At 35.4% G+C, this 12850-nt stretch overlaps 1 protein-coding gene across 1 annotated transcript in view; it reads left to right on the forward strand.

Moving 5' to 3' along the window:
- The first annotated feature begins 434 nt into the window (after positions 1–434).
- IRAG2 (inositol 1,4,5-triphosphate receptor associated 2) overlaps positions 435–12850 on the forward strand; it is a 142430-nt gene continuing 130014 nt past the window's right edge. The window contains exons 1-2 of the mRNA XM_045465457.1: positions 435–1020; positions 7298–7408. Coding sequence (XP_045321413.1) covers positions 450–1020; positions 7298–7408 — 682 coding nt within the window. The 5' untranslated portion in view covers positions 435–449. The remainder of the gene's footprint in view (positions 1021–7297; positions 7409–12850) is intronic.

Here is a 12850-nt window from a genome sequence, read left to right on the forward strand (position 1 = left end):
GCATAATACACTCCAGCTCCATTCACATTATTGCAAATGGCCAGATTTCATTCTTTTTGATGGCTGAGTAATCTATTATATAAATATCTGCCACATCTTCTTTATCCATTCTTCGGCGGATGGACATTTGGGCTCTTTCCATAGTTTGGCTATCCTTGATAATGCTGCTGTAAACATCGGGGTACATGTACCCCTTTGAATCTGTATTTTTGTATCCTTTGGTGAATACCCAGTACTGTAATTGATGGATTGTAGGGCAGTTCTATTTTTAACTTTTTGAGGAACCTTCGAACTGTTTTCCATAAAGACATCTTAATCCCTCCAAAGCTGATTTAGGAATAAATAGCACTGCTAAATTATTGTTAGGACAATGCTAACTTAAAACAAAACATGTCTACTTTTACCTGCACTTTAGTCACTTCATCTGCATAATTGGAGGAAGGTCAACAATGGCCTCTGCAAGAAAGGTAACCGACAAGCGACATAACCCAGTGGAAAGCATTTGCAGAAAAATCAGAGCCATCCAAAAGAGAGAAGAGATTTCAGATCCGATTCAACAGATTATCAAATACCAATCTAGCCGTTTTGACCGTCCACAGACTAACTTCAAGAAAGATTTTGAAGAGGTCCTGACGAAAATGGCTGCTGCTAGTCCCTGGCCCAACACACGTTTCTCACATTCTGAGAAAGACGATGCCTTCATCTCATATCCTCAAATAGCGTCTCCAAGAACCCTAACCGTTTCTCCTCTCTGCTCTCCTGAGAATGCAACATACTCTGTTCCCTTCACAAGTTCAGAAAACCTCTCAAGGCCAAGATCACAGAGCTCTCAGCATTACACATCTTTGGTATCACAGACCAGGAAAGGGGAGCACTTCTCTAACAAAGATTTGAATAACTATTCTAGTGAAAATAACTTAAATGCCTTAATACTTGACTTTGATTCAACCTCTGAAAAGCGCTCTGAATGCTTTACTTCTCAGGATTCAGTGGGGAAAAACTTATCTCTAAACGAAGCTGGTAAATATTCATCTTTTAATGTTTGTTCTTCCAATAAAGGAATAAGCATATCACTTTCTGAACACCTGAGCTACCCAACCCCATGATTAAAACCTGGATGGAAGCATCCATCTTTCCGTTTTAAAGTATGCTTTTCTTTTCTTTTTTTCTTTTTTTTTTTTAATTATTTTTTAAAAAAGTTTATGTTTTAATTGATATATGGTTGACCTATTAATTTCAGATGTACAACATAGTGATTCAACAATTATATATTAAATGCTCATCCTAAGTGTAGTTAACATCTGTCACCATGAAAAGTTATTACAATGTTATTGTCTATACTTCCTATGCTGTACTTTTCATCCCCATGATTTATTTTAGAACTAAAAGTTTGTACCTCTTAATCCACTTCACCTATCCTGTCATCTATCTCCCCTCTGGCAATCACTAATTTGTTTTCTGTATTTTTTTAAGTCTATTTCCTTTTTTTTTTTTTTTTTTTTAACTTTTTCTAAAGCTTATTATCTTGACAGAGGGAGGGCAGGAGGGGCAAAGAGAGACTCCCAAGCAGGCTCCACACTGCCAGCACAGAGCCCAGTGAGAGGCTCTAATCCATGGTCTGAGATCATGACCTGAGCCGAAATCAAGAGTCACTCAACCAGCTGAGTCACCCAGGTGCTCCCTATTTGGTTTTTTAGATTCCACACTTAAGTGAAAGTATATGGGTGTTGTCTTTGACTTAGTTCACCTAACATAATACCTTCTAGGTCTATCCGTGTTATCCTGAATGGCAATATTTTATTCTTTTTTATGGCTGAGTAATATTCTATTGGAGATATATACACACACACACACACACACACACACACATACACACACACACACACATATATATATACATATATATATATTATATCCACACATCTCCTTATCATTTATCAGAAGACACTTACATTGCTTTCATATCTTGGCCATTGTAAATAATGCTGCAATAAACATAGGCGTGCATATATCTTTTCAACTTAATGTGTTGTTTTCTTTGCATAAATACCCAGAAGTGCAATTATTAGTTATTTCCATTTTTAATTTTTTGAGGAAACTCCATACTATTTTCCATAGTGGCTTTGTCAGTTTATAATCCCACCAACAGCTCATGAGAGCTCCCCTTTCTCCAGCAATTGTTCCTCCCCAGCAATTGTTATTCTTGACTTTTTGATATCACATTCTGACTGATGTGAGGTGACATCTCATTGTGGTTTCGATTTGTATATCGCTGATGATTAGTGATGTCAAGCATCTTTTCATGAGTCCATTGGCCATATTGATGGGAATCATCTTTGGGAACAGTTCCTCTCACCATTTTTTAATTGGATTATTTGGTTTTTTGGAGTTCAGTTATTTACATATTTTGGATATTAACTTCTTATTGGATATATCATTTGCAAATATCTTCTCCCATTCAATATGTTGCCTTTTCATTTGTTGATAGTTTTCTAAGCTGTGCAAAAGCTTTTTAGTTTGCCATGGTCCCAATACTTTACATCTGATTTTGTTTCCATATCCTGAGGAGAAAGATTCAGAAAAATATTGCTAAGGTCAGTGTCCAAGTGTTTACTGCCTGTGTTTTCTTTTAGGACTTTTATGGTTTCAGCATTTACATTTGATACTTAATCCACTTTAAGTTTATTTTTGTGTCTGATGTAAGGAAGTGCTGTAGTTCTTTTTTTTTTTTTTTTTTTTTGCATATAGTTGTCCAGTTTTCCCAGTATCATTTCTGAAGAGATTATCTTTTTCCTATTATGTATTATTGTCTCTTTTCTATATATTAATTGACTATATAAGTCTGGGTTTATTTCTGGGCTTTCATTTCTGTCCTATTGATCTCTGTGTCTGTTTTTGTGCCAGTACCATACTGGTTTGATTATTGTAGCTTTTGTAGGATAGTTTGAAATCTGGAATTGGGGTATCTCCAGCTTTGTTCTTCTTTTTCAAGATTGCATGAACTACTTGGGGTCTCTTGTGGTTCCATACAAATTTTAGTATTTGTTGTTTTTGTTCTTTGAAAAATATTAGTAGTATTTTGAGAGATTGCACTAGATCTACAGAATTTCATTGGGTAGTATGCACATTTTAACAATATTAACTCTTATAATCCATGAGGATGGTGTATCTTTCCATTTATTGGTATTGTTTTTCATTTCTTTGATCAATGTCTTATAGTTTTCAGACTACAGGTATGTCCCCTCTGGTTAAATTTATTCCCAGGGATTTTTTTTTTTTTTTTTGATACAACTGTGAATTGGGTTGTTAATTTCTCTTTCTGTTATTTTGTTATTAGTATTAGTATATAGAAATGCAACAGATTTCTGTATGTTGATTTTGTATCCTGAGACTTTACTAAATTCATTTATACTTCTAAGAGTTTTTGCTGTAGTCTTTAGGGTTTTCTGTATATAGTATGATGTCATCTGGAAATAGTGACAGTTTTACTTTTTTCCTTACCGATCTGGATGCCTTTTATTTTTCTTATCTGATGACTGTGGCTAGAACTTCCAGTACTATATTGAATAAAAGTGGTGAGAATAGACATCCTTGTCTCGTTCCTGATCTTAGAGGAAAAGTTCTAAGACTCAATTTTTCACCACTGAGTCTAATGTTAGCTGTGGGTTTTTCATATAAGGCCTTAACTATGTTGAGATATGTTCCCTCTAAACCTACTAACCCTACTTTGTTGACGTTTTTATCATGAATGGGTTTTGTACTTTGTCAAATGCTCTTCCTGCTTCTATTGAAATAATCATACGGTTTTTATCCTTCATTTTGTTAATGTGGTGTATCACGTGGATTGATAGGTGCATATAGAATCATCCATGAAATAAATCCCACTTGATTGTGGTGAATGGTCCTTTTAACATACTATTGACTTCATTTTGCTAATATTTTGTTGAGGATTTTGCATCTATGTTCATCAAAAATATTAGTCTGTAGTTTCCTTTTTTGTAGCGTCTTTGATTTTGGTGTTAGGGTAATACTGGCCTCATAGAATGAACTGGAAGCTTTATTTATTTATTTATTTTTTGGAATATGAGAAGAATAGATATTAAATCTTTATGTTTGGTAGAATTCAACTGTGAAGCTACCTGCTCCTGGACTTCGGTTTGTTTGGAGCTTTTGACTACTGGCTCAATTTCATTAATAAGTGGTCTGTTCAGATTTTCTATTTCTTCCTGTCAGTTTTGGGAGATTATAAGTTTCTAGAAATTTATCTATTTTTTCTAGGTTGTTCAATTTGCTGGTATATAATATTTTGTAGTAGTCTCCTATAATTCTTTGTATTTCTGTGGTATCAGATGTAACTTCTATTTTGTTTCTGATTTTATCTGAGTCCTCTCTCTCTCTCTCTCTTTTTTTTTTGATAAGTCTGGCTAAAAGTTTATCAATTTTGTTAATGTTTTCAAAGAACTTAGCTCTTAGTTTCATCTTTTCTATTGTTTTTGTTTTTTTTCCAGTCTCTATTTCATTTATTTTCCCTCTCCTCTTTATTATTTCCTTTCTTCTACCTTTGGGCTTTTTATTTTTTTTTTTTTCTAATTCCTTTAGGTGTAAAGTTAGATTGTTTGACATTTTTCTTTCTTGAAGTAGGCCTGTATTGCCATAAACTTCCTTCTTAGAACTGTTTTGCTAAGTCCCAAAGATTTTGAACCAACAAAGATTTTGTGTTTCCAATTTCATTTGTCTCCAGGTATTGTTCGATTTCCTCTTTGACTTCCTTATTGACCCATAGGATGTTAGTAGCATGTTGTTTAGTCTCCAAGTGTTTGTGTTTTTTCCATTTTTTTCCCCTGGTAATTGATTTCTACACTTATAGCTCTGTGGTTGAAAAACATACTTGATATACAGTCTTCTTAAATTTACTGGGACTTCTTTCATGGCCTAATGAGATATAATTTGGAAAATATTCCACGTGCACTTGAATGTGTATTTTGTTGTTTTTGAATGGAATGTTCTGTATCTGTTCACTACATCTGGTGTAATGTGTCATTTAAAGCTATTTCCTTATTACTTTTCTGTATGGATGACATATCCATTGATAAGTGAGGTGCTAAAGTCCCATGCTATTACTGTGTTACCATCGATGTCTTCCTTTGTCTATTAATAGTTGTTTTATGCATTTAGGTGCCCTATATTGGGAGAATAGATACTTATAATTGTTATATTCTCTTGTTGGACTTATCCCTTTTTAATTAGTAATACCCTTCCTTGTTTCTTGTTACAGGCTTTGTTTTAAAGTGTATTTTGTCTAAGTATTTTGTCTAAATATTGATACTTGGTATTGTTTTCACTACACAGGTCCCTAGGACCCAGGGTGCCTGATTTGGGGCTTGATCCCCTAGCTTCTCAGGGAGGAACTCCACACCTGTCCTGTACCTCCTCATTATGGGTTGGTGCCACACCAGGGGTTTGATTCTTTACTGTGTCTCTCCCTCTCCTGCTCTTCTCAACATGGCCTTCTTTTTATGCTTTTAGCTGTGGAAGATCTCTGCCAGTATCTCAGGTCATTACCAATAACATAAAAGGTTGATTAATGTATATTTTGTATGTTATATGTATCATATGCTATATTCTTCTGATAAAATAAGCTAGAGAAAAATGTTAAAGATATCATAAGGAGAAGATACATTTACAGTATTGTACTATATTTTTTGGTGCTATATCTATTTTTAAAAATCCACATATAAGTGGACCCATGTTGTCCAAGGGTCAACTGTAATTGTCACCTTGCTGTGTCTGTGGGAGGAAGTGAGCTCGGGATCCTACTCTCCCACCTTCTAGCAAGACTTACCTTTTTTTTTCCCCTCTCTTAAAAGAAAATCTTGCATGTGAAATGTAAGTATTTTCTATGCTTTTAATTAAAACCTGATAGAAATTTCAGATTGTATTTATAATCATAATCATTGGTATTTCTCTACTGACCTGAAAACAAACTTTCTCTGGAAAAATTAGAACGTTATAATGGAAATACATCGATATGGGGGAGTTAAAATTCATAAAGTTCCCAGATGCCTTGCTAAAAACTACCATTTTAAGTGTGTGTGTGTGTGTGTGTGTGTGTGTGTGTGTGTGTGTGTAGGACTAAAACATATAAGAGCATGTAGAACCAATAAGGTGAGCCAAAAGAGAATGTAAATTTTGCAGGCCAATTTTAATGCAAATTTCAGGAACTCTACTTAGCGGTTGCTTGCAGAATCCCATATATGTTAGCTGTGAGAAAGCAAAATAATATAAGATGACATGTTTTCTGTATAGCTAATTTTTTGCTCTCCCTCTATTTGTCTTTAAAATATTTCTACTTAGGGGTACCTGGCTGGCTCAGTTGGTTAAGTGACCGATTTGGGCTCAGGTCATGATCTTGGAGTCTGTGGGTTCAGGCCCCGCATCAGGCTCTGTGCTGGCAGCTCAAAGCCTGGAGTCTGCTTCATATTCTGTCTGTCTGTCTGTCTGTCTGTCTCTCTCTGCCCCTCCCCCGCTCATGCTCTGTCTCTCTCAAAAATAAATAAACATTAAAAAAATATATTAAATATTTCTACTTATGGGGCACCTGGGTGGTTTAGTCGGTTAAGCACCCAACTCTTGGTTTCAGCTCCATTGTGATCTCATGTTTCATGAGTTCAAGCCCCACACCAGGCTCTGCACTGTCAGAGCCTAGGATTCTTTCTCTCTTGCTCTTTCTCTCTGCCCTTTCCCTGCTTGCTCTTACTCTCTTTCAAGATAAACATTAAGAATAAAATATTTCTTTTTTTTTTTTTAATTTTTTTTTTTTTTTAGCGTTTATTTATTTTTGAGACACAGAGAGACAAAGCATGAATGGGGGAGGGCCAGAGAGAGGGAGACACAGAATCTGAAACAGGCTCCAGGCTCTGAGCTGTCAGCACAGAGCCCGACGCGGGGCTCAAACTCACGGACCGCGAGATCATGACTTGGGCTGAAGTCGGCCACTTGACCAACTGAGCCACCCAGGCGCCCCAAGAAAAAAATATTTCTATTTGTGTTACACTACTTTTTCACAGAATGCCTTTACTATTACAGGCAAAAACTCAAATCCTTCTTTCTCTTTTCTATTTGAACACAACTTACTCGTTTTTTCTTTTAATTGATAATGAAACGTTCAAGATCAATTTGTGCTTTGTCTATGCAAGTCAACCAGTATTGTAGACTGCTACTTAAATTTGTCTCTTCTGTTAAAATTAAAACAAAATAGCACAGAAAACACCTGGATTTGCAAACTTTCTCCTAATAGGATGGAAACTAGGAAACGATAATGTCAAGAAAGATGTAACCTACAGCACTAAGAGGACTTGTGAAGAGTTACTCACAAGTATTTTTCATGCATGTGACACAAAATGCAGAGGTAAGTTGAAAATTATCTGCTGAAATATTTGGTAGTGCTCCTTAAGTCATCTGTGCTTTTTGTTGTGAGAGAAAGGGAAATGGTTTATGTGTGGTGCTTGTGTAGTTGTTTGTGTGATGGATGCAACCTAATTTGGGAATAAGGATGACTATTTAGGTGTTGGTTATTTCCCTGTAACTTCTTAATACCTATTTTGCATACTTTACCAGTGTCTTGAATGATTTTTTTTTGACACTAACTCCAATCATTGGAACTACTAAGTCATCAGTGATGCCTTACAGGAAATATATACCTCAAATTTATAAAACCACCGTACAAAGTTTAGCTCAAAATTGTTAATTTTGGATTTTCACTTCTGCTTTTTTAGACATATGTTCCTTTTAAAATGTCCACAAGTAATTTTTAGTACATAAATAACTTGTGCTCGTTGTAGTAATAATATACAGCTGAACAAAAGGAGAGGGAAGTATATCAGTGATGTTATTTCTTTGAGTAACCATAATTAGTGGGTTCTGTTGTGTAACTTTACAAAATTTCATTTATCACTGTTTTTTTTTAATTTGGATTAAAATTTCTTTTAACTGTGTTAACATTTCAAACATAGACAGAAATAGAATGTGATGAACCCTTACATGTCAGCGCAATTATGTTTTATTTTTTTAAAAACGTTTATTAGAAAGAATGCAAGCGGGGGAGGGACAGAAAGAGGGATAGAGGATCCGAAGTGGGCGCTGTGATGACAGCAGGGATCCATCCCACAAACTGAGGTCATGACCTGAGCTGAGGTCAGAAGTTTAACCTAGCCACCGAGGTGCCCCAATTAGGTTTCATTTTTTAACCCCACCCATTTTCCTTTCCTCAACTCAGCATTGTTTTATGATAGGTCTAAAACCTCACATTATTTCATCTGTAAATATTTCAATACATATTTTTAAAACATGAAGACTGATTTTAAATATGACTACAATGCTACTGTCACGATTAAAAATGTAACATAACTTCTTAATATCAAATATCTTGTCGGTGTTCAAAAATCGGTATCTAAGAAAGCTTAATTGTAATTAGTTGCCTGCCTTATCTACCTGTACCTTTCCTATATCTCTTTTTGTATTTTGACTTGTTAACAAAATTGGTTCTACTTTCTCATAGTTTCCAAATTGTGGTGATTGTGTATCTGTGGGAACACTTAACCTGTTTCTCTGTCCCCTATCTTTAGAGGTTTGATCAGATAAAGGTTTGGTTTATTTATTTTTTGACAAGAATTCTACATAGATGGTGTTATGTATTTTTATCAGAGGGCAAAACTATTGATGATTGAAGGCTGTTAACAATTTTTTTAAGTGAGTAAATTGGAAGATCTTATGGACTTCATTAAATGATTCAGGCATCGGGCAACATCCCATCAGCAAGTAGAGGAGAATTCAGAGGAGATGTACAAAATGGAAGTTTTTTATAGGAAGGAGAGTAGGGATAGAAAGTTATTAGCCCAAAAAAAAAAAAAAATTGTTCTGGGTAAGGTCACTTTTCCTTAGGGGAAGAGCAGAACGTCTTATCAGGCAAGTTATTTCATCTTCCTTTGGGGGAGGGGAGAGCCCCTATGGCAGACTCCTTGGTTCCCATCAGAAAATTTCTGACTGACTGGGTAAGACTATATCTGGGGGAGGTTGAACTTGGGAACTAGCTTGGGAACTTGGTCTAAGAAATGCCATTTTGTAATTTTTAAACAATTCTCCCACTTTGGATCAGACTCTCCACTGAACTGAGAGGTGTGATCAAAATTTAAGGCACTAGCTCTACTCTCAGCTGCTGCTCTGTAGTTCCCGAAGCTCTGTTGACCTTCTGTGTGGTATTCACGGGTCATGACATTGTTTTCTCGATTCTTTGTGATATTCACGGGTAATAACTTTAGGTTTGCAGTTTTTAAGTCCGTCATCCTCTTTGTTCTTTTTCTGGCCTTCCAGTCTTAGGGAGATCATTTGCTTGTTGGTAAGCAGCTACGAACATGGATCCAATGTTTTCCAGAGAATATAATGTACCAGGGGGGTTAGAGAAGACATCTAATCTACAGTGGCTGGTCATACTAGCATGAGGAAACAAGGGACCAACAGAAGGTTGTATACTGATAGACTTCTAAGAGGTTTACAAGGTTTTTGTTAAGGTTCATAGGATTTGCCCAGTGAAGTGGGTACCTTGGTCAATGGAGATTATAGGAGGAATGCCCCATATTTTCTAACAGTATCTTTTCTACCATGTGGGCATTAGCTTTACTTGAGAGAAAGGCTTCAACCCATACAGAAGACATACATCCAATAGCAAGAACATGTTGATAATCCACGCTAAGCGGTGGTTAAATGAAGTCCAGCTGCAGGTGTTCAAGGTGTACAGAGGGAGGAAGTCTGAGGCCTCTGGGAACAAAAACCGTTTTCTAGGATTATGGACCTGATAAGTCAGACATGTTTGGGTAGACTGTTTTAACAATATTATTGAAGTCCCCCCATAATGTCTATTCATAATTTGAATGATCTTAAATGCCCTGTGGTGGGTGAAGGAGTGCCAGAACCAAAAAATGGGGTTTGTCAAAAACACAAAAACACACAAAAAAACAAGCAGCTGTCTTGGGTTTCCCATAGCCCCACTGATCTTTGCTTTTAGGCCATTTTTTTGCCCACCTTAATTTCTGAGCAGGAGCAGACTAATTCAGGAGCACACTGATGCCATGTTACAAGGACATCAGGATGGCAAAAGGCTAGCATTGAGGGGCTTTTTTTTTTTTTTTTCCTTTGGCAAAAACAGAATGGATTCCATCCACATGTGCCGCAGTCTTTCAGCTACAATAAAGGCTTAGTGTGACTTATTTGGCAACGTTTCCCTTGTCATTTCCATACCCAATAAACCTGATTAGTTTAACAAATCCTTGGGACTATTGCAGGTCAAAAAGACTTCAGATAGTACTTGATTTGGGGAAAATTTACCAAAAATATTTATTTTTAAAGGGTTTGAAAGCACTTCCCTAAAAAGGATCACATTTTATGAAAATACTTGGAAAGTAAAAAACTTTTTATAATTTGTTATCAAAAGCAGACCAAAAGTCCAAGAACACTTTGTCCTGTTAAAAGAGAGAAACCAAATTTTAATTTTGTACCAGCTTTAGATACTAAAATTCGTTTTTAAATAAGTTAATTATATTCTTAGTTTGACCACACATTAAAATTTTCTTTCCAAATATTCTTTTTCCATAGACCTTTTATAGCTTTTTTTTTTTTTTTTTTTTTATGTTTGTTTGTTTTTGAGAGAGAAAGAGACAGAACATGAATGGGGAAGGAGCAGAGAGAGAGAGGAAGACCCTGAATCTGAAGCAGACTCCTGTCTCTGAGCTGTCAGCACAGAGCCCAACGCCGGGTTCAAACCCACATACCATGAGATCATGACCTGAGCTGAAGTCGGACAATTAACCGACAGAGCCATCCATGTGCCCCTCTATAACTTTCTTTTTTACATTCCAATTTTGTCCTTTTTTTTTTTTTTTTTTTTTTTTTTTCCTTTTCAGGCAACCAGATTCCCTTTGGAACAAAATTACTTTCTCCTCCCTCAATAAAAAATGCATATCCATTTTTTTCATACCTTCTCGTACTAAAAATGCATCCTACTTTCCTGGCATAGAGATGTTTTCCTTATTATTTCTAGGAACTTTCATTACATATATTAGTTAAAATTCTTAACCCTTAGAAGCCTTAATTTCTGTGAAAACTTAAGAATTAAGCAATTGTGAGCTGTTATACCAGCATTCTTTAAATTTGAAACTTTATGAATACACTTCATAATTTCTAAAAGCATTTGCGTTTTTCAGTTTTTCAATATAGCACTAACACATCTAAGTGTCATTTAGATTATGTAATGAGAAGCTAAAAGTGGATAAATCTAGATTTAGTATTTGTCTGATTTGGAAATTATCTAGATATTAATGAACTTAATTCCTCATTTAACCCAACGTATCAAAACTTTAAGCTTTTAAGTTATCAAAAAGAAATAGGGAAAGCTAGAAGTAGACATAAATATTGCTTAAAAGTTCATTTATAAACTTCTATCTTATCTCTTTAATTTACTTGTCTTTAAAAATTATGTTTAGATTACCCACAGAAACTTCAATAAACAGTAGAAAAATTCAGCCATTATCCTAAAGCTATTATTTTTTTTCTTGAAGATCTTGTAAGAGTTAATACAAACTTCTTTGGCTAGTAAACTTCAATTGCTTTATGTTTAATGTTGATAATTCTAAATACATGTCTTTTAATTAAACCATCAACCTTAAGCTAGCTTTTATATCAAATATCTTTCCAAATCATGTGAACTTGAGAAGCATTTGGGTTAGTTTCTATCTTTGAGAATTTTAGAATGCAGAATTCTTACAAGCACTTGGCACTTGCCTTTAAACCAACTAAATAGAGCTCTTTTACAAAGCAGTATCATCCAGAGGTAGAAAACCCCACTTACCTACAATAAACACATAGAGACACATGTGAACAGATAGAACTTATAGCTTCAATTTTAAAATAACTGCCATGAAATAGTTACAAAATTCACCAGTTATAAAAGTTGGGTTTGAGTTTTTCTAATACATGAAGTAAGTTAAGGGTATCTCTCTGGATGGCTAAAGCTTATTAAAAATATTTGTGGAGGGGGGCACCTGGGTAGCTCAGTTGGTTAAGTGTCCAACTTCGGCTCAGGTCATGATCTCACGGTTTGTGGGCTCAAGCCTAGTGTTGGGCTCTGTGCTGACAGCTTGCTCAACCTGGAGTCTGCTTCGGATTCTGTGTTTCCTTCTCTCTCTTCCCCTCCCCCACTTACTCTGTCTCTCTTTGTCTCTCAAAAATAAATGTTTAAAAAGTTAAAAAAAATATTTGTGGAGAAAGAAGATATTTAAGTTTTATATTTCTCTTTGGCAAGTCAAGTCCCAAATGGCCTTTCCCCCTTTTGTTTTTTCTTGATAAGAATTACCTCCCTGAAATTCACATTTTAAAGAGGTGGACTAGATAAGAGTTCCTAGACAAGACCAGGTAGAACATTGAAAACTTACATTCCAAGGGCACATGAAAAAAAAAAAAAAAATCAAGCTCCTTCTAGAAGGAGGAGTGCAGATTTTTTACACAAACTATTTGAAAGAAATATGGGAGTTTTGGGTTCCAGTAAAAGGATTGATAGTCCTTGAGTTGTTACTGGAACCACATCCTTGGTCCTGTAAAGGCTAGATTTGTAAAATGAGGAGTTATTTTTAATTCCTGAAAGAATTTGGTTGCTGCCTAGATGATATCAAAGGGCTGACACACCCATCTACCTATGAGAATGTCTTTTTTTCTCTCTGTGTACACTTAGCTCAGGGGCAAAGACCTAAACATTTTATCAGGCTCTGAATATCAGCTTTGAACTTAGTCAAATTTCTGAGTA

This window comes from Leopardus geoffroyi, chromosome B4, assembly GCF_018350155.1.
Source record: "Leopardus geoffroyi isolate Oge1 chromosome B4, O.geoffroyi_Oge1_pat1.0, whole genome shotgun sequence".
Taxonomy (NCBI): domain Eukaryota; kingdom Metazoa; phylum Chordata; class Mammalia; order Carnivora; family Felidae; genus Leopardus; species Leopardus geoffroyi.